The sequence below is a fragment of the Lagopus muta genome, chromosome 6, assembly GCF_023343835.1.
Source record: "Lagopus muta isolate bLagMut1 chromosome 6, bLagMut1 primary, whole genome shotgun sequence".
Taxonomy (NCBI): domain Eukaryota; kingdom Metazoa; phylum Chordata; class Aves; order Galliformes; family Phasianidae; genus Lagopus; species Lagopus muta.
In genome coordinates this window covers 11,845,406-11,865,467 of record NC_064438.1, presented here as the reverse complement: position 1 = coordinate 11,865,467, position 20,062 = coordinate 11,845,406, and the positions used below count along the sequence as shown (strand labels likewise).

General features: G+C 40.4%; 1 protein-coding gene across 3 annotated transcripts in view; it reads left to right on the top strand.

Annotated features, from left to right (window-relative positions):
- Positions 1–8,234: 8,234 nt before the first annotated feature.
- Positions 8,235–20,062, top strand: part of ABCC8 (ATP binding cassette subfamily C member 8) — a 66,943-nt gene continuing 55,115 nt past the window's right edge. For all 3 annotated transcript variants that reach the window (XM_048947912.1, XM_048947911.1, XM_048947913.1), the window contains exons 1-6: positions 8,235–8,488; positions 9,276–9,417; positions 11,598–11,719; positions 16,326–16,492; positions 18,479–18,721; positions 19,535–19,723. In XM_048947912.1, coding sequence (XP_048803869.1) covers positions 8,293–8,488; positions 9,276–9,417; positions 11,598–11,719; positions 16,326–16,492; positions 18,479–18,721; positions 19,535–19,723 — 1,059 coding nt within the window. In that variant the 5' untranslated portion in view covers positions 8,235–8,292. The remainder of the gene's footprint in view (positions 8,489–9,275; positions 9,418–11,597; positions 11,720–16,325; positions 16,493–18,478; positions 18,722–19,534; positions 19,724–20,062) is intronic.

Genomic DNA, 20,062 nt, shown 5'->3' with positions numbered 1-20,062 from the left:
GTGCATAAGAATAGGATTAGCTATAGTATTTTATTTTAAATGCTGCTGGAAATGAATCTTTCTCTTTTTCAGCACTTTCTATGCCAAGGTACATTTTAGAGGGATGCTGTAGCTGTACAAAGCCCTTCTATTATTCATTAAAAAACAAAACAAAACAAAAAACCTTGCAGCTTTTAAATGCAGTGCATAATATATTAATGCTAACCTATGGCCACAAAAATGATCCAAGGGATGGAACATTTCCTGTATGAGAGCTGGGTCTGTTCAGCCTGAAGAAGAAAAGGCTCTGGGGAGATCTGACAGTGGCCTTTCAGTATCTAAAGGGGGTCTGTTGGAAAGAAGGGGACAAACTTTTTAGCAGGATCGGTTGTGATGAGACAAGGGGAAATGGTTTCAAGCTGAAAGAGGGGAGATTTATACTGGATATAAAGAAAACGTTGTTAACAGTTAGGGTAATGAAGCACTGGAATCAGGTTGCCCAGACAGGTGGAGGATGCCCTGCTCCTAGAGACACTGAAGATCAGGCTGGACAGTGTTCTGAGCACCTGATGTAGCTGTTGGTTCCCTGTTCTTTGCAGGAGAGTTGGACTAGATGGCCTTCAAGGGTCCCTTCCAACTCAGTTCTGTGAATATCCACAACTTGTGCCCACCCCTTGATTCAGTCACTTAAGGAATTCTGAATTGTAAGAGTGCATTAAGAATTAAAACTATCCTAACAGGATCATTCCATAAGTCTTCTGTTACTCCTAGCATGTTACTACGACATTAGCCTAAACAGCTGAGGTTTCTGACACTGCCGAGGAACTGTACCCCGACTCCCAAGGACAAGCTGTTGATGGATCATGAACAAATAGCCTCACCCCTCTGATGGAAGCCAGTTTTCAGTCTACAAAAATAACTGTCATTGGCTGGTCTTAATGTGGGCTGAATCGGCCTGTAAATCATTGACATACATGTTGGGCTGTTGCTTTTCCTCATCTCACCTTTGAGCTAAGAGTAGCTGTCATTTAAAAATCACGGGCATGAGCTTTGCGTTGCCATGAGATTGCTAGATTGGTAAATGTTCCTACTGGTCTTGTTGAGCTGTAGCAGCAGGAAGAGGCCCAATTTTCCTGTGGCACTGATCCTGCATGTGAGCCTGCTGCACAGTTCCTCGCATCCCAGCTGGACCTAACAGTAGTACAACTGCACTTCTGACTCCTTGTTTGCTTTGTAGAGCTGTCTACATTGTTGCTTTAACTTATTGGTGACTTCTATTAGTGGAAGATTCCTGCCATTATTCTTTGCCCTGGTCCTCAAGTGGTTCTACCCCCCCCTTTTTTTTTTTTTTAATATGTTGAGCTGGTTTTAGCAGCAGTTGAAATGGAAGTCTGCAACAAAGCTGCTGTTTGATCCTCTGATGAACTGATCTTCATCTCTCAGGAACTTTAGGAGCCACAGAGCATATCTGTCAGATGGCACGTTGGTTTCTTGTCAAACAAGGACAAATTCTTGGTGCTGACTAATTTTTTTTCCAGTTCAGTGGCTGACTGCTTCACAGAATCGGTGGGAGTTAAATTAAAAAAAAATGTTATTTTTTTCATAGAAAAACATCAAATCCCAGGTGGGGAGGGGAAATTGTTATTGAATGAAAACTTCCACTTATTTCATTCCCTCAAAGTAAATAAATAAATTAAAAATCACCCAACACGTATTTAGAATTTTTCCTCTTTCTTTTTTTTGGGAAAAAAAAAAAAAAAAGTGATGGAATGTGACTCAAATTTGCAAACAGTTTTAGCTCCCCTAATGCTGCATTTTTTGCCCTATTTTAGTTTTGTCAGTGCTCACTGATTTGAGAGTTTGATATTCAGCTTCTCACCATTTTTGTGGACAACACTAACATTAAATGTTATTTTCCTGTTATTGAGAGCAAAGAGTAGTGCCAAGTTGCATTAGCTGGGGGAAGTGTTGAAGCAATCTTAATTTCTTCTTTGACAGAAACCACTTGATTCCACAACAGACTGAGAACACAAATATTCCCTGCCCAGAGTGGTGAACCTCTGGCTGATGTGAAGGCTGAGGCTGTGCACTATTTGGTGTGAGGACACAAGGCTTCCTACCACCAGACAGCAGAGTTGCACACTACATGCAAAGCTTCCAAAACAATGGATACCAACACTGTGCTTTCTAAGAGATAATAAGCTTCTGCTTAAAATTTTCATGGAAAAAAAAAACAGGTCTCATTAGCTTAGGAATTAAATTATAAACTAGTAAGTAAATTAATTTTCATTACTTTTTGTATTGTTTAATTCCCCTGAGCTTCTGAAAATCCCAAACGTAGCCTGCGTGTGGGCTGAACTCAAGAGGAAAGCTTTCTGAAATAGGACTTGTAGGCCTTTGGCAATTAGTTGGTGATAGGATGACTCACAGCAGGGAATAAACAGCCTTGGCTATGGAGGACCAAGCTTTTCTATGCATAGTTATGATTATTATTATTTTTTTTTAAAGCAAATCCAAAATGTGATATGTTGCTGTTCTTTTAAGCGCTTAGATAAATACCATACTGAGGTCTATTCAGGGTGAATGGAAGAAGTGATTGTAGGGCAAAAAAATCATTACATTGCAACAGCAGCTTTTTCAGTTATTTATACATATGTCAAATAGTGCCACAGGACTTACATATTCTAAATCCAAGTCTGAATTGATAGCTCTAATCATTGCGTAAGTTTTACTTGCTGGTTAAATCTAAAATAACCTGGGCCAGTTCCCAGGTGGTGGATAAACAAGACAACTAATGATAACTGTACTGTGCTTAATCAGAAAACAGTGTTCTGTTCTGAAAAGTAAAGATGATAAAATGAAGCTGTCTCTAAAAGTTTTTAACATAAGCAATTCAAACTTCAGTTTTCAACCCAGTTCCTGTTTTTTGAGGACTTCCTAAAGAGACTGGTGACTTCTAGCCCTGCTGTCTTTCAGAAATTAACACTGATTATATGTTTATTTGTTTGTGCACCTGATTCTTGTAGTATAAACAGGCCAAAAAGATCTTTTAGATATGAGTCTATATACAATGCAAGAATCACAAAGGCACTTTGAGTAACCAAATAACTAACATGACATTTTACTATAATAAGTAACTAAAATAACATTTACTAAAGAATACCACACTAGAGCCAGCAGGTGAGCTGTTATTGGCATGTGTTACTTCACAGCACTGTTCTCCCAAGGATAAACACAACGCTTGTACTTCAAGTACTGCACAAGGAGTACTCCAGACATTAACCATCTAAGTGCTGGAAAATAAGGTACAGTGCGGAAATTCTAAGCTTACATTTGTTTACTAAGATGGTTAGGAGTAAATAGGAAGTTGCCTGAGTCCTGATTTTTCAAAAATGACAGCTGCTTTTATGGTACCTCATGCTTTTATCAACTCAAGTATTTTCAAGTAGTTTCAAGCTAACTGAAATGGAAGTAACTGATTACTTTCAAAAAAAAAGAAAAAACAAAAAGCCTTACAGGAAGAATCAGAGCGGTAGGTGGAATAAAGAAGTAGGCAGGTAAGAAGCAAACCTTTAAGAGAAAATGCTGGCTGCTCTTCTGGGATGAGAAGTGGATGCCTATAAGAGAGGAAATGATGAGCATGACAGTAACTTCTCTGCCCAGAGGGCACAAGATGCAAAATACTGTCACCTAGGGAAAGCACTGCACCATTAGAGAACTCTTTTAATTGCTGTGAAGAACTCTCATGCAGAAGGGCAGTGGAGCATCAGGTGTAGGCTTTGTAAGGGAAATATCCTGCTAGTATGCTAGTAAGGGAAATATTCTGCAACCCTTCTGCTGGCTCACTGTTTTGTCAGGTCTCACCAAATGCTTAAGTGTTTCCTTAACACTTCAAAGCACAGTGAGTGAAGAGGAGAATAAGCCTTTTCCCAGATTTTAAGTGTGGTACTGCCAAGTCAGCTCCACTCTGACTAGATTACACTAGGAAGCTGATTTTCAGTTGAGGAGTTTGTTTGAAGCAATTACAGCTGTTTAAATGTTCTGCTGGCAAACATGCTTCATAAAACAACTTAATGATACAGGTCATGTTTTATTAAGTAGCTAAAGCCACAAGAGGTCAGAAGAGTATATAAGAGCTTGTGTGCATCATCCTACAATAATATGGCATGGCTTCCTTGGCAGCAGGTAAAGGAGAATGCCACTCTGTGCAGATCAGGTGGGTAAAATATGCAGTTTTAACATTCTTCCCATGGTTAAAAAAAAAAAAAAAAAAAAAAAAAAAGGAAACCAACTCAACAGTTGAATCATACATGTGTATATATATGTTTTTTTTCTGGTGTGGTTTTAGTGATATTACAAGTGAGTGCAGAAGACTGCCCATTCATTAATTAAATTAGAATGTTGTCACATGCTTAAAAATAAGCTGTTCTAAAACACAAGTGTTTGCCTAGTGTTTAACAGTCATTGTCCAACAAAGCTTGGGCTTTGTTTCCATTCTAAGATAGATCTACTTACTCGGAAGTTCTTTCTTCATTTTTCATGAGGACTGGCAATTAAAAATTAATAAGATCTATTTAGAGAAAAACAGCCATTTCTGTGATTGTCTGCACAGTACTTTGTTGTGCTGCTTACACTGTTTTTAATAGTTGTACCTTAGGCTATTTTTACAAAGATATTTAATTTGCTATATAAGATCAATGAATCTATGTAAGATCTTCAATTCAATTTGCTATGTAAGATCTTCAATGAATAATAGAATGGAGTTATTTATTCCACAAGAATAAAATATCAGTTTTCTCTTGTTATGATTTTCTGCATTTTTTCCCCTCTCAACTCTTTAAATGTGTTTGTGAAAGACGTAAGTTTCATCCTATTCATGTACATTTCTTTTCCTCTCTATTTCTAAGAGCAGAATTTAATAGTAAGCAAAAGGGATAGATCAGTACATCTTGTATAGCAAATTCTGAATCACAGTAAGGATTAGGGTGCTGTATTAGATTCTGATCAAGATTTCTTCTTGATTCTTGGTCCTATTAAGGCCTTCAAAATACACAGGAAAGTAAAACTTGCCTGTCCCATGCCTCAACTTCTGTGCCTAATTTTTAATACAGGTTCAGAACTTCAAAAAGCTTGTTTTGTTTTTTATCTGTGTTTCCAGATGCATAAGAAAATTAAAGCCTGTGCAGTGATCTGAAATTGCAAAGCATGGTTTTTAATGAGACCACAAAGAAGCTGTCATTTGAGCAAAAAGTCCAAATTCGGCACTCTTCTTTGTCTTCATTGTTGTTACAGTGGAGACAACATTATGGTACTGCTATTGGAAGTTGAAGTTCTTTAGTTTGTGTGCACATGTGAGTTTGTTGCTAAGAATCTTCAGTTTACCAATTTCAGTTTACTGGAAGATTTTCAGTTTGGGTTGTTGTTGTGGTTTTTCCCCAGTGTTTCCTAAGTAGTCAACTGTAAGCCAATACCCCTCCTCATTTCATCCACCACCTTTCCACTCAGACTGCTAGCACAGCGCTGACGCACCTATAGCTCTTTGATTAGTGCCTATCTGTTGAAGGACCTAAATTTGAGATACACTGGATATATACCGACACGTACCCGTTGTATTAATTACATATCTGTCACATCTGAGAATCACTGAAAAGATACATTTCAAATTCCAAGCTGTAGTGTCTCCTCATGATTTATAATTCAAGAAATACTTTTTAGAAATACTGCTCTTGATACCATGTAGTAAAGAAAGATCATCTCAAATTTCAGAGGCAATGCAGAGGCTGGAGATCTGAGCGCAGTTCCTGGATTCCTGTGGAGACTTTGCCAAACTGTTCCATTTCTGTGCTCACTTCTCCAGGCACAAAGTGAAGATACTGTTGATTCATCCCTCCAACTCTAACCCTACAATTTTAGCCTAGAGTGTAAACTGTTAAGTCATTGCTACTATTTGTTTCTCTGTAATGCAGAGCTCCTGCATTGCTTGAGGCCTTAGGATACTCTAAAGTACATGATTTTAAAATTATCTATGTTTAAAATCCACATGCTGTTTTGTTTATTCAATAATTATTAGTATAACGGAGATAAGCTTAACCAGAAGCTAAGATGAATGCTGGGTTCCATCCAAAACTTAAAATAATTCTAGTCTTCCTGGTGTGGGAGCAATTCTAACATTTGTTAATACAAACACAGGGGATTTGGCTTTTAATTATTACTATTAACCACACTGCTGTGGCCCCCAAAGAACATACATAAGAAATAATATGCCATATGCAGAAAGTTCTTTTTTTTTTTTTCCTCCTGTCTAATGGCAAGATCAGTAAAAGCAGTGTGATGAACAAAGAGTAATTTTCAGTAACTACAGGACTTTTCAGTAATTACAGTAATTTCAGGACTGTCTGTCCTGTAAGTCAGATGCTCTTTTCCTGTTTTGTGGAGCATATATAGTTCATCATTAAATAAAAGACAAGGAAACATTCCCTAAACACAAATGTTTGCATTTGGGGTCATTTCCCTAAGAGCACAGTGCTGATGTTGAGCCAGCTGATACCCTTGCAATTTGAAGAGTTACACCTGGATCTGCAGATATTGTTTGTAGGATGTGGCAGTATTAGTTACTTGGCTGAGCAACTGGTAAGTGTGACTTGGGAGAAAGAAGAGCTTGGAGATAAGGCTTTTTTTTGGCTAAGAATCTCAGCAGAGTATTTCACAGCTCATGCTGTGAGAGATGCTGGATCTCAAGCTGTGACTCAACCTGTGCTTGGAAATGTAAATAAACCAGGTACAAACTTCTGATCACAGAATGACAGAATTGCAGGGGCTAGAAGGGACCTCTAGAGATCAAGTCCAACTCCCCTGCAAAGCAGTCTCCCTATAGCAGGCTATGTAGGTAGGTTTCCAGGCAGGTCTTGAATATCTCCAGAGGAGGAGAATCCACAACCTCCCTGGGCAGCCTGTTCCAGTGCTCTGTCACCCTCACTGTGAAGAAGTGGCACTGGGGTGCCCAGAACTGGATACAGTTCTCTGGGTGAGGCCTGACCAGGAAAGGGAGGATCACTTCCCTTGACCTGCTGGCTGTGCTCCATTTAATGCACCCCAGGATCCCATTGGCTTTCTTGGCCATCAGGGCACACTGCTGGCTCATCATCAACCTGTCATCCACCAGAACCCCCAGGTCCTTCTCTGCAGAGCTCCTCTCTGCCAGGTTATGTTCCAACCTGAACTGATACTTGTGGTTATTTCTTTCCAGTGCAAGACTCTATGCTTGCTTTCAGCTAAACTTCATCTGGTTTCTTACTGCCAGCTCTCCAGTCTGTTCAGTTTCACTGAATGGCAGCACAGCCTTCAGCTGTGTCCACCACTCTTCCCAGCTTTATATCATCACTGTATTTGCTGAGGGTGTATACTATCACCTCATCAAGGTTATCAGTGAAGACATTGAGCAAGACCGGACCCAGCCCTGACCCCTGGGGAACACCACTGGTCATGGGTCTCCAATGGGACTCTGCACTGCTATTCACCACCCTCTAAGCTCAGCCAGTTCTCAACTCACCTCAACCATCCACTCATTTATCCTGCGCTTTCTCAGCTTCGTTATCAGGATGTCGTGGGAGACGGTATCAAAAGCCTTGCTGAAGTCAAGGTAGACGACACCCACTGCTCTCCCCTTATCTACCCAACTGCTGAAGCCATCACAGAAGGCTACGAGGCTGGTCGAGCATGATTTTCCCTTAGTGAATCATGCTGACTGTTCCTGATGACCTTCTCTTCACTTGCTTGGAGCTAGTGCCTAGAACAAGCCGTTCCATCGCCTTTCAAGGGACGGAGGTGAGGCTGACTGGCCTGCAGTTTCCCACATAATAGTTTCTGGTGCACGGCACGTTTTTATTGTCAGTATTTGATTAGTTTTTGTTGAGCTTTGGTTCAGCTGAGCCTAACTTCTCAAGACACGTGGGAAAGCTCAAGCCAGACAAGATCAAACCTGAATTTACTTCTTGTGGTCCGCGGTCACCGCTCATGCAGCGCCTTTACAGAGCGCTCTCCCTCTGAGGACAGCGGGCCGCGCGCTGCCCCGTTTCCCGCCCAAACAGCCCCCGGTCGTGAGGCGGAGTGGCCGCGACACTACGCGGCATCTCGGCTCCCTCAGCCGGCGCGGAACCCTGATGGCCGTCAACGGCGACAGCACACCGAAACGGGGCGGTCCCCGAGGCGGGGTGAGCGGCGGGGCGGGGCCGCGAGGGCGGCGAGGGGCGGTCGGCGGCCGTCCGCAGGTGCGGGGCGAGCCGCAGCCGCGCAGCCCGCGCCGGCCCCGCCTGGATGTGCCCGGAGGCGGAGGCTGCGCCGGGCTGCGTGCAGGGTCCCGTCATGGCCCTGGCGTTCTGCGGCGACGAGGGCAACTCCACCGCTTACAACGTGGACCACGGCGTGCTCAACAACGGCTGCTTCGTGGACGCGCTCAACGTGGTGCCGCACGTCTTCCTGCTCTTCATCACCTTCCCCATTCTCTTCATCGGTGAGCGCCTCCTCGGCCCTTCCCGTCCCGTGCCCGCCTCGCCTCGCCCTCCCCGGCTCCCCTTCCCGCCCGGCCGTGCCCCACTCCCCGCTGCGGGATGCCCCGGCCTCTCTGTGCCGCCGACCGCGGTTCGTGCCCGGGACATGGAGTAGGGCGGAGCGGCTGCGAAGCGCTGCCGCAAACCTGGCAAGTTAGCGTCGTGCGATCGGGTAAACCCGCTGCTGGCCCGTGCGGCAGCCCTGTGGCTATCAGCCCTATCAGCCCTGATAACCACAGGGGAGGGCTGCCCTAACTTGCCGTGTCCGCAGTGGCTATCATCTGATGACCTGAAACTGGGGCTGCCGGTAGGTGGCCCAGTCGCTTAACGCACGGCTCCGCCGCTGCTTCTGAGCACCTGCAGGCCGGGCCGGATGGGGTCCTGGGCGGCCTGAACTGGTGGGAGGCAGCCCTGCCCGTGGCGGGGGGGTGGAACCGGATGATTTCTATGGCCCCTTCCGACACAAGCCGTTCTATGAGTTTATGATGTGCTAAAATGTTTGGAAAATATTTAATTTGCGCAGTAAGCTGCCGACAGTATGGGAATTTTAGGCTGTGTCCTGTCTGCTTCGTTTGCTTCATCCTGTGTGAAGATGAAGAAACAAGAACACAGTTCTGAATGGATTTGAGTATGTGCATGTTTAACGTTATGGTTCTGTTTGTTTTAGTACACTTTGTTTCTTACATATAATTCCTGCATGCGGAAAAGTATATATGTCAATTTTGTAAAGAAAACTCTTTTCCTATTCAGGATGGGGAAGTCAGAGCTCCAAAGTCCATATCCATCACAGCACATGGCTTCATTTTCCTGGCCACAATCTCCGCTGGATTCTAACTTTTATCCTTCTGTTTGTGCTGGTGTGTGAAATTGCGGAGGGCATAGTGTCTGATGGGTGAGTGTATGTTTCCATTCTCCTGATAGCATTGAGCGTTTCCAAATAATTTCAGTGTGTTTCCCCCCTTTTTAAATTCTTGTATTCCCTATATTCTATTCCTTGTGATTATAAAAGTGAAATCTGTATTTTTGATGATTAACCCACCGACCTTGTATCAGAAATCCCACAGACCTTGCCAAGTATGCACACACAAAATTGACCTTAATCATTTTTAGTTCAGCTTAATGACAGTATCTTTCCAAAAAATAATTAGAGATAAATCCTAATGATTAAAGCAGATGGTGACATTTTCCTGATGTGTTTTATGTCTGAGGATCCAGTCCCACAGTCTTTGCTCAGGCTGAACTTCTATGAGCGTAGTAGATCACAACACTTCCCCCCCAGACTCAGTCCTGTTCACCATAATAAAAGGAGCAGGTCTGTTGGAGGTCATCATCTCACCCTATAGAGTTGCTTTTGAGGTTCCAGAAGGTGCAGTACATCTGTTGCCTTAGCAGAACATCTCGCATTGTTTTGATGAAAAAGATTTGTTTTCCCCAAATTTAAATCTGTTAGAGCCTTTGTTTGATTTGATTGGTACTGATTGTGGCTTGATTGTATTCCTCTCCAGTTGAGTTAGGTGTTATAGAGGGGAAAAGGCTATTATGTGAACATCTGTTCCGTGTTTCCTTTAATCCGTCACTTGTTACTCAAGTGAGGAAAATCTTTCAACAGTTAGCTGAAGGGGAAAATTACTTTAAGTAAAACAAGTGATACAGGAAAATGATTTATCGTGAAAAAAGGTAAAGGCCTGTACTGGTCACTGTGATCATTATCTTCTAAAGAAAGGTCTGATTTTCATAAACAGCATGAATTTCCATCCTGAGGGTTATGAGGTTGAAGTTGCTCGTTAAATAGAAGTTTATCCATTTACATAACTAATGTCCATTCACCATGTGAGACACAGTGCAGAATTCTGCTGTAAAAGCTGATACCATTATTATTATAACTTCTCTTCAATATATATAAATAGGATTATTTTTTTTTTTTTTTTCAGAGCCAGGTTTTTGATGTGTTTTTTGAGAGTCTTTTTCAAGCTTATCAGGATGTGGGAGGCTCAAAGCAACGTCTCCTGCCTTGAGTTTTCTGTTTTATTTTATTCTTAAAGATAATGGGAGAGTATGATCACTTGCTACTTAAATTGGCTCAGAATGCTGCTGTTCAGTAATAAGTGTCAATTGACAGGAATTTAAGCTCTTAGCTATCCTGAGGGAGTGCCAGCCCACAATTGTGCCTCCCAAGCTGTGAGCAGGCTAGTGAGCATGCCGGTCTATAAAAGCAGATTTTGAGATTCACCAGCTTTCTGAGACCAAAATGTACCATATTGCTAAGTCCTTGTGACAGTGATTGGTTGCTAAAGGCTTTGGCAGTGGGAGACAGAGAAACTGTGCCTCTTGACTGTATAAGAAACATTATTGCTTTTGTGAAAGAAGGAATAGAGGGAAAAAGGCAAGTAGGAGGAAAGAGGTGGGGGGGAATGATTGTATTTCTCTTTATACAAACTGACAAAGCTGGCTGAGAATTCCCATAGTCCCAAAGGCATTGTTTTCCAGAATACTGTCCACTCCTATGTGAATCAAAGTGTCAAGACTTTTGCTTTATAGGACAGAACTTAGAGGCATATGATTCTGTGGTAGATTTTGTTTGATGAATGGTGAGTACTGAAAACAGTGCACTGTGTAAGTAAGTTCTGTGCTGTCATGCTGTTTTCTTCTCTGAAACTAGAGAAGGAAAATCAAGCATTTTCATGGAATGTTTCTGTAGGAAATCTTAAGCGGTGCTGTCACTTGGTGTTCTCTACATTATTTGATGGACAGCTCCCAAACTAGTTTAGCTTAAATTAACTTTTCTCATTTTGGAACTGAGCTGCTTATTCTAATTTAAACAGTGTTCCCGCTAACTTCAGTAGGAAATAAGAGTGTGCACATTTCATTTTCAGTGTGGGGGAAGAGTTTGAAATCCGGCTGTGTGATTTATGAGCACAAATCCCATTGAGAATTGGATAACTTTGCATCTATAAACCATCTTAGAAAGTCCTACCTCCAAGCTGTGTACAAAACAGAATTCATAAATTTAAAAGGAAGCATTTAAATAGCTGAGATTGATTCTAATTGGTTTTTTTTTGTTTGTTTTTTTAGGGTTTCAGAATCCCGCCATTTACACCTGTACATGCCGGCTGGGATGGCGTTCTTGGCAGCCATCACGTCTGTTGTCTATTACCATAACATTGAAACATCCAATTTTCCAAAGCTATTAATCGGTACGTTTCTTGACTTGAAAAGCTTGCAAGTGTGACTGTTGGTGCTGTGCACCTGCTCCTTCTGTGATCTGTCACTGCAGTCTCAGCTTGAGTGAAGCCACACCTATACTCTGGTCTGCTGGTTGCCATTACCAGTCTCAGTTCTGGAGGGCAGTTTTCCTGAAATGGCTCATTGTTTTCAGTGCTTTTGAATTACAGTTATATTCTGTATGGTGTGTTTCCAGGGATCCATTGGGCTGAATGCTTCTTTAAGAGAAACTAGATTTGTGGGAAAAGTAGCACATGTTAGAAATCAAACTCTAAAAGCTATCAGTATCCCTCTGCTTGTCGGCATGTTATGTTTAATCATGATATAAAATTGAAGCTGTCTTCCTGTCTGTGATCTCTTGAAATATGTGAGGAGTCAGGAGAAATGAATGATGCCAGTGACTTTGATGTATTTCTTTCTTTACTGGTTCTTTCTTCTCCTTCCTAAAACATCCTTTCTGAATTGCTTTAAGTCAGGGCATTTTCCATTGGGGACATATAAGAACTGCCTCGTATTTCCTGCAAGACTGTAAATAAGCTGTAGCTAACTGTAGGAAATGTTACTGCTGACAATCACAGTTGGTGATAGGTTCTGAACAGTTGGAGTAGATTGCAGTCTGTGGAAGAATACGTGTTTAGCCTCCTGTCACCTCATTCAATTCACTTTCAGCTCATTTTCTATTTTAATGGATCCTTAGGCCTTGTTATTTTGTCTCTGGCCGTGAATCGGCGTTCTGTTGTAATTCCTGTCAAGCGTAAAAAGTCAGCAACAGTTTGATTTGAGAAAGCTTTTCAACACCAACAGACTGCATGTTGCAATATGCAGGCATCTTTTTCTGCAGGAGTCTGTATCTCTCACTAACGAAGTCACTCCTTTTTGAAAGGTCTAATTTAGATGATAAAGAATACAACAACTACAAGCAAATAAGAAACTAAACGAGGGTTTCTATCTAGGCATGGCAGCCTTCATGGTTTCTTACTTGGGACTGCTTTTCTTCTTGCACTCTTCTCTTAAGTAGGATCTTCTCTATCTTTATGACTAGGTGGGGTTATACAGTCACATTTTTGGTAAGTTGACATGCCTACTTTTAATGTCTTCTCCTAGCTCTACATGTTATGTTTTAGGAGAGCATGGCCCACGTGTTACAATCACCCCTAGAAAGCAAGCTTTCATTGTTATTGAGTTGTTTTTTGTTAATTTGTTTTCAGATGTTCAATAGAGGTTTTGATAATTCAGTGTTGTTCCCATGTTCTTGCTGTTAGATCACTAAGAGTAGCACAAGCATGGATCCAGTTGTTACCCTTTATTTGTATAATCCTTTCCTTGTAAAGATTTCTCTCACGATAATTTTGTTTGGTATTTTGAGTACTGGTGCTGGAGGAGCTCTGGACAATGTTTGAATGATAAACAAATATGTCAGTGAATGTCAGCAACTTAAATAAGTGCAATTAGTAACTATGGTGCTAAAGTTAATCATAAGAAATTTTCGTTTTGCAAGAATTTCCAAGGAAGTTAAGAAATCTAATCTTAATGCTAACTCTTAGGCAAAAAAATAAATAAATAAATTAAACTACATTCTATTCTAATTAGTTAACCTAATTTGAATCCCAATCCAGAGTCTTCATAAACTGAGTCCTAGATCTTTGTTCCGAGTATTTTTTTGTTTTTCTCTTCATTGTCATATTTTTGTGAGAATGCCAAAAAAACATTTTTAAGTTTTAATTATGTTTTTTTTAGTTGTACAAATTTTTTATTACTTAACCTTAAGAGTCGTTGTCTTTCAGTGTTAATTGCAACTGCTTTGTATTGAGAGCTGGGTCTAGGCAATGATACCTTCCTGCAAACTAGCTCAGTGTATGGAGCTGAATATAGCTATAATTAAATCTGTCAACTCACTAGAGTGCAGTGCGTGCATGAAGCAGCTTTCTTTTAGAGCCTAACACAAATAAGGTAAATGGAAGCCATGAGGAAGAATTTATATTAATCATAATTATGGTTGAGTGTACAAGAAGAGAGACCAAAAGAGGGTTCTTCTTTACTAACATATTGCAGATGAGATGTAATACTCTACACACACAGAGAAGTGAAATTCCACCTAATTTGAAGGTGTCACCTGCCTCAGCTGGAGGATCAGTGCCTGCAGTTGCACTTGGTAGCAGTATAAAACAGCAGGCTAACTGGAAACAGCATAGAGCAAAGGCTCTTTGGCTTAAGAGCCTCATTCAGAACTTACCACATTCAGTGGGGAAGCTCTCTTTTATGCAGAAACCCTTACAGATCTGTCCATTCATTTTGAACAGATACAATTTTCCAATCCTGTCAAAGGGAGCTTTTGTTGTTTGTTTTGAAAGCTTTTTCACTCTATACAGTAAACAAATCAAATCCATTTGTTGTTGTACATAAGCAAGCAAGGCATGAATATCCTGTCAACTCAGGGAATTAGCACATTCTCTTGGAGTATTTCAGAACAAGGGTTGCAAATTCCTGTACAGATCCTGCTTCTCAGCTCTGTGCCCAGGCTTCAGGCTACTTTAAAGTAGTCATTCTTTTTATCTTCTATCATAAAAGTTGTCAAGGTTTAGTGTTTTTGTTCTCTGAAGCTAATGATTGAGTCCAGGGTCCCTGTATCCAAACTGTTGGAGTGCTTTGATCTTATCTGAGCCTGTTTTTCTGTGTATGATTTTGACCTGTAACTATATTGCATCAAACATAGCTTTTCCAGGCCGACACTGATAACGTGTGACTCTCGTAATAATGCTGATTTGGGGACTTTTTGCGTAGTGTTGCAGAATAGATGCAAAACAGTTGTACAGTTTAGCAGGACACATTTTAAAATAATTCTCATACAGAAAATCTGCTAGCTTTCTTGACATTCAAAGTATGTATTTGAATGGTAGCATATGATTGCACTGTTTCTGGAGCTAATATTTGTTTTGCAGATAAACCCCAGAAATAAAACATTTGGGGAAAATTATGAAATAACAGGACTTACTATGCTGAATGAAATAGTAGTATGAGGACACATGACTTTTCTTTTAATTCAATAAGGATTTCTGCTCTTCTTTCTGTTTTACCAATCATAATAATAGGACTGCCTCCCTATTCTTGACAGTAATCTAGTTTTCTAGTTTAAATATCTTGTACCTTAGCATCATTGTTCATTCAGTCGCATCAGCAAGCTGCTGATGGCTCTCCACATTTGTAAGCTGGACTTACAGTTGCTGATGCTTTAGAGCACTTTCTCTAGTGTTGCAACAAGACACTGAGAAAGCAAATACATGTCTTTCTTGTCATTTAGAGCACATCCCAGCTGTTGTGCCATGGCACAACGTAACAGCAAAAAAAACCAAAAACCATGTAGAATATCATAACCCTATAAATTGTTTCCTTTAGAGTTGGGATCAGCAACTGGTTTATTGTGTAGTAAATAACGTGGAATGCATTTCTAAAATTACCAGGGCTTACTGCAGGGATTACACTTATCAGTAGCACAAGCACTTCTAGACAAGAAGTTCAGAAGAGCTCTAGAACCTAGAGTACTGTGTTCAGCTCTGGGGCCCTCAGCATAAGAATGACATGGAGCTCTTAGAGCAGGTCCAGAGGAGGACCATGAAGATGCTCAGAGCATGTGAAGATGGGCTGAGAGAGTTGGGAAAGTGAAGGCTCCAGGGAGCTTTTAGCAGCCTTCCTGTACCCAAAAAGCTCCTACAGGAAAGGTGGAGAGAACTCTCTATCAGGGAGTGCAGGGACTAGGTGGTGTTTTTTTGTTTTGTTTTTTTTTTTTTTTTTTTTTAGACTCAAAATGTAGTTTAGATTAGATATTAGGAAGAAATTCTGAGAGTGATGAATCACTGGAACAGCCTAGAGAATTACTGGTGTCCCATCCCTGGAGGTTCAAGGCCAGGTTGGACGGACCTCTGGGCAGATTGATCTAGCAGATGTTCCTCCTTATGACAGGAGGCTTGGAACTTGATCTTTAAGGTCCCTTCCATCCTAGGCCATTCTATGTATTCTGAAAAGTTAAAATTATATTTTATGAAGGTCTGAACATCCTTGTGAATGTATATCTGTTATAAATTACGTTTATGGAATTTGCGTTGTGCAATAAAGATGAAGAGCAGCAGCAGTTTGGAGAAAATACTTTTATGTTCCTACATACACTCCAGAGATTTGCAGGGTTAATGAGGTCAGTTTTCCTTCAAACCAAATTTGCAGCAGCCTTACAGCATTAACACAATTTGAAAAGCATCATTTATAGCCACCTTCTCTTTGAGGAAGCTTCTTCCCTTGAGCTCATAGAGTGGCTGCATTCTTACAACAGATAGAAATTTCCTTCATAAGATTTCACTTTGTAAAGCTTTCCAAGGATCACCAGATATAATGGGAAAGGAATTTGGATCAAACATTATCTTAACATTTTTGTGTCTGCAAAATTGAACAAGGATTCTGTTTTGACATGAGGATATCCACTCTGGTTTTATACATTGTTGCATTCTTTTTGAATGAGTATTTAATGAGTACTGCCTTTGTGTATTTTCGCAATTACGCAGCTGATTAATTTTATTTTCTTCCCTACAGCTTTGTTGTTCTACTGGACTTTAGCTTTCATAACTAAAACCATCAAATTTGTAAAGTTCTGTGATAATGGAGTTGGATTTTCTCAGCTTCGATTTTGCCTCACAGGACTGCTGGTTGTTCTATATGGAATGCTACTGGCTGTAGAAATAAATGTAATCAGAGTGAGGGTAAGTTGAGTGTTGTAAGCCTCCTGTCCTTTTTTTTTTCCCATGTTGCCAGGTGCTTAGTATGAAACACATTTGTAGCTGAGAGAGAGAAAATCCAGTGATAAATAGAAATATATTCGAGAGCTAAACAGGAACCCAGTTTTATTCGGTCATAGCTTAAAAATGCCAGAATCAACTGTAGATAAATTTCACCTGTTTAAGTGTATATTACAAATTCACAATTTCAATTATCAAAAACAAATATTTCTAAAACAAGAAAAGACTGGGTGAAAATAATTGTCTACTCTAAGAGGTTGTATTAGACGCACAATTAACATCTTTCATTTTGCAGGAGATAATTTCAGTAGCTGATTAATTGGGGCAAATAAAATTGCTATATAGCCTCCCAGGTGTGTGCATTTCTTTGTGTCTCCAGTCATAATCCAATCATAAGCCAAAAAAGAGGTGGTTTTGGAACCTGCTGGGTAGATAACTGCAAAGTTCTTGCCTTCAGCTGTCTCTCACCTAACTGTATGTGCAAATTAAACTTACTCTCAGGAGAGAAGAGAACTTCTTCCATGTAAATGCTCTTGCTGCTTCCTTCACCCTAATATATATTTTATTTCCAGTAATACTATAGGCAACATGAGATGTACATATGTGTCATATATATTTTTTTTCTTCATGTAATAAAACTGCATTTTAAATGAGATTTGGTCATTGTGGAATTATAAGCCACAAAGAGGAATAGAAATGGTCACTGTCTACTGTCATTTTTAATTTTTTTTTTTTATTTGGATTTAATTATTACGGGATGTCACTGGTGCATAAAAATTAACCAGCAGCATGGATTTTTTTTTACTGCCTGTTGTGTCTGTGCCAAAGTTTGGAGAGAGAGACTTGGAGAGAGAGGGGGGAACAGACTTGTTACAGCTGCTGAAGTAAAGGATTGGGTTGAATGGAGAGTCAGCAACTGCTGGGAGCACTTTCAGAGATGAGGGCATCCACAACCCCTCTGGGCAGCCTGTGCCAGCACCTCAGCTCTCTCTCCTTTAAAAAAAAAAAAAACAACCAATTAAACAACAACAAAACCCATTTCCCTGACATCCAACTTAAATCTCCCCTCCTTTAGTTTAAAACCATTCCCCCTATCACTATCTACCCTTGTAAAACGCTGATCTCCATTATCTTTATAAACTCCTGTTAAATACTGAAGGCTGCAGTGAGGTCTCCATGCAGTTTTCTCTTTTCCAGGCTGGACAAGCCCAGTTCCTTCAGCCCATCTTCGTAGGAGAGGTACCCCAGGCTTAGGATATGTGAATTATTTCTCCAGCTATGGCTAGAGAGAGTATACCAGTTGAAGCATATCCAGAAATCCTGCTAATACTGGTGTGATTTACATACAGAGATAGTAGAAGTGGAGTGAAGTGTGTGACTGAGAACTTCTAAGAGGTGTATTTTTAAGAGATGTTTCATTTTTGAAAAAAAAAAAAAAAACAACCAGCATCTGAAAAAGTTTTATCGTGACAATAGGAAATAATTAGGAATTTTCCCTTATTCGTAGGAGTTTTCAGCATTTAAGCCAATGAAAGCATTTGTTAGTGCCATATGCACTGTGGTACAGTGGTTTTCTGGACTCGGGGCAGCTCAGGTCACTGTGTGTTTTGAGCTAGCTAAAGGTGAGGCACTGTGGTAAAGAAGATGAACCACTACTGCACTGTTGTGTTTTTCTTCAAGTATACAAGTTTGTGCCTCGTAAAGAAAATGATGCTGAATGTTTAAGGTAATATATTTCTGGGCTAGATGCCTCCAATATTCCCATGGTACTGGAGGTACCTGGATTGCTATGTTGTTTGAATTTGAATGCCTAAATTCCGTGAGTACTTTTGAGAATGTAAGCCTTTGATTCCCTGATGATCTGCTGTGTCCTTATCTCTTACATATTTGTTGTAGACTTGTATTTTCTATATGAGTGTGATTCTTTTGGGGGATTTTTTTGAATTTCAGAGATACGTTTTCTTCAAAACTCCTAAAGAAGTTAAACCTCCTGAGGATCTCCAGGACCTTGGTGTTCGATTCCTACAGCCGTTTGTGAACCTGTTATCCAAAGGAACATATTGGTGGATGAACACATTCATCAAGACCGCCCATAAAAAGCCAATAGACTTGAAAACCATAGGCAAGCTTCCCATTGCCATGAGAGCTCTGACCAATTACATTCTCCTTAATGAGGCTTTTGAAGCACAGAAGGTATGTGAAGCATAGAATTGTCAGTCAACTTTCTCACTGTTTACATTTTTCACTGCTTTTTATGCTATGACTGTGATATAAAACTGTGTGAACAGTCGTATTAATGAAGTATCCATTAATATAGGTTTCTCTATACAGAAATATCACTCAGTTTTAGCTTGAACAGATAACAAAATTTCTCTAAAAAAGTATGCAGATCAAACAAATTACTAGTTAAATGCATGTAAAATCCATATGGCCTCTATTACAATGCAGAAAGTAGTTACTGACTGTACTCTCTAAAACACCATTAGCATTGTTCCTAATAAAACCTTGAAGCCATTCAATAACAGAGTCAATATTAATGAGGTCTCATAGCACTGTTCTATGATGTTGTTTGAGCTACGGTTTGTCTATAGGAGAATTTAGGGCCAAAACTACTTTAGCTCAGATTCTGCTTGGCTCCCTACTGGGAACCAAGTGTATTCAGAAATGTCTTTTGTAGCCTATTTAGAAGAAGGTAAGCTTTTCATTCTCTGTGTTCACAGGAAAACAAAACCTGTCAGTTCCCTCTCTTTTTTTCTTACTCTTCTGGCAAGACACAAACATCATTTACTTGATGCCTGTTAAGAGCAGGAAAGAAATAATAGCTTTTTTTTGTGAAGTGGAGAAGAGTACAAGTTCAGGCTTTGTAGAAGGAGTAATTGTGATTTCTGTGCTTTTCTAGTTCAAGGATTGCAGCTGATTGTCAATAAATTAAAGCAGGGGGAGAATAATGTATTGTACGTGAATACAATTATATAACCTTAGATTTTCTTTTCATATTCTGGACAGAACAAAAGGCCATCTTCTCCACAGGGATCCGGGTCAATTTGGCGTGCTCTCTGCTGTGCTTTTGGGAGACCCTTACTTCTCAGTAGCACATTCCGTATTCTGGCTGACTTGCTTGGCTTCGCTGGTCCCCTCTGCATCTCTGGGATTGTTCACAATGTTGGAAAAGGAAATAACACTATCCGCCCACAGGTACTGTCTGTACTGGATCTGGCCAGGACGGGGTTAACTTTCCCCACAGCAGCCCACATAGTGCTGTGCTTTGCACTTGTAGCTAGAACAGCATTCATAATGTACCACTGATTATTCCTGAGCAACTCTGGCACAGCATCAAGTGTAATAGTTCTCTCATTTTACTTCCACACAGCTTTTTCTTTTTTTTTTTTCCACCTTGTGTTAAAATGCTCCTTATCTCAACCCATGAACCTTTTTTTCAAGGTATTTTCTTTTCTGTTCTTTTGAGGAGGGAGAGCGAGAGCAGTGTGGTGGAGATCAGCTGTCTATGTGTGAAACCATCGCACTGTAAAAATG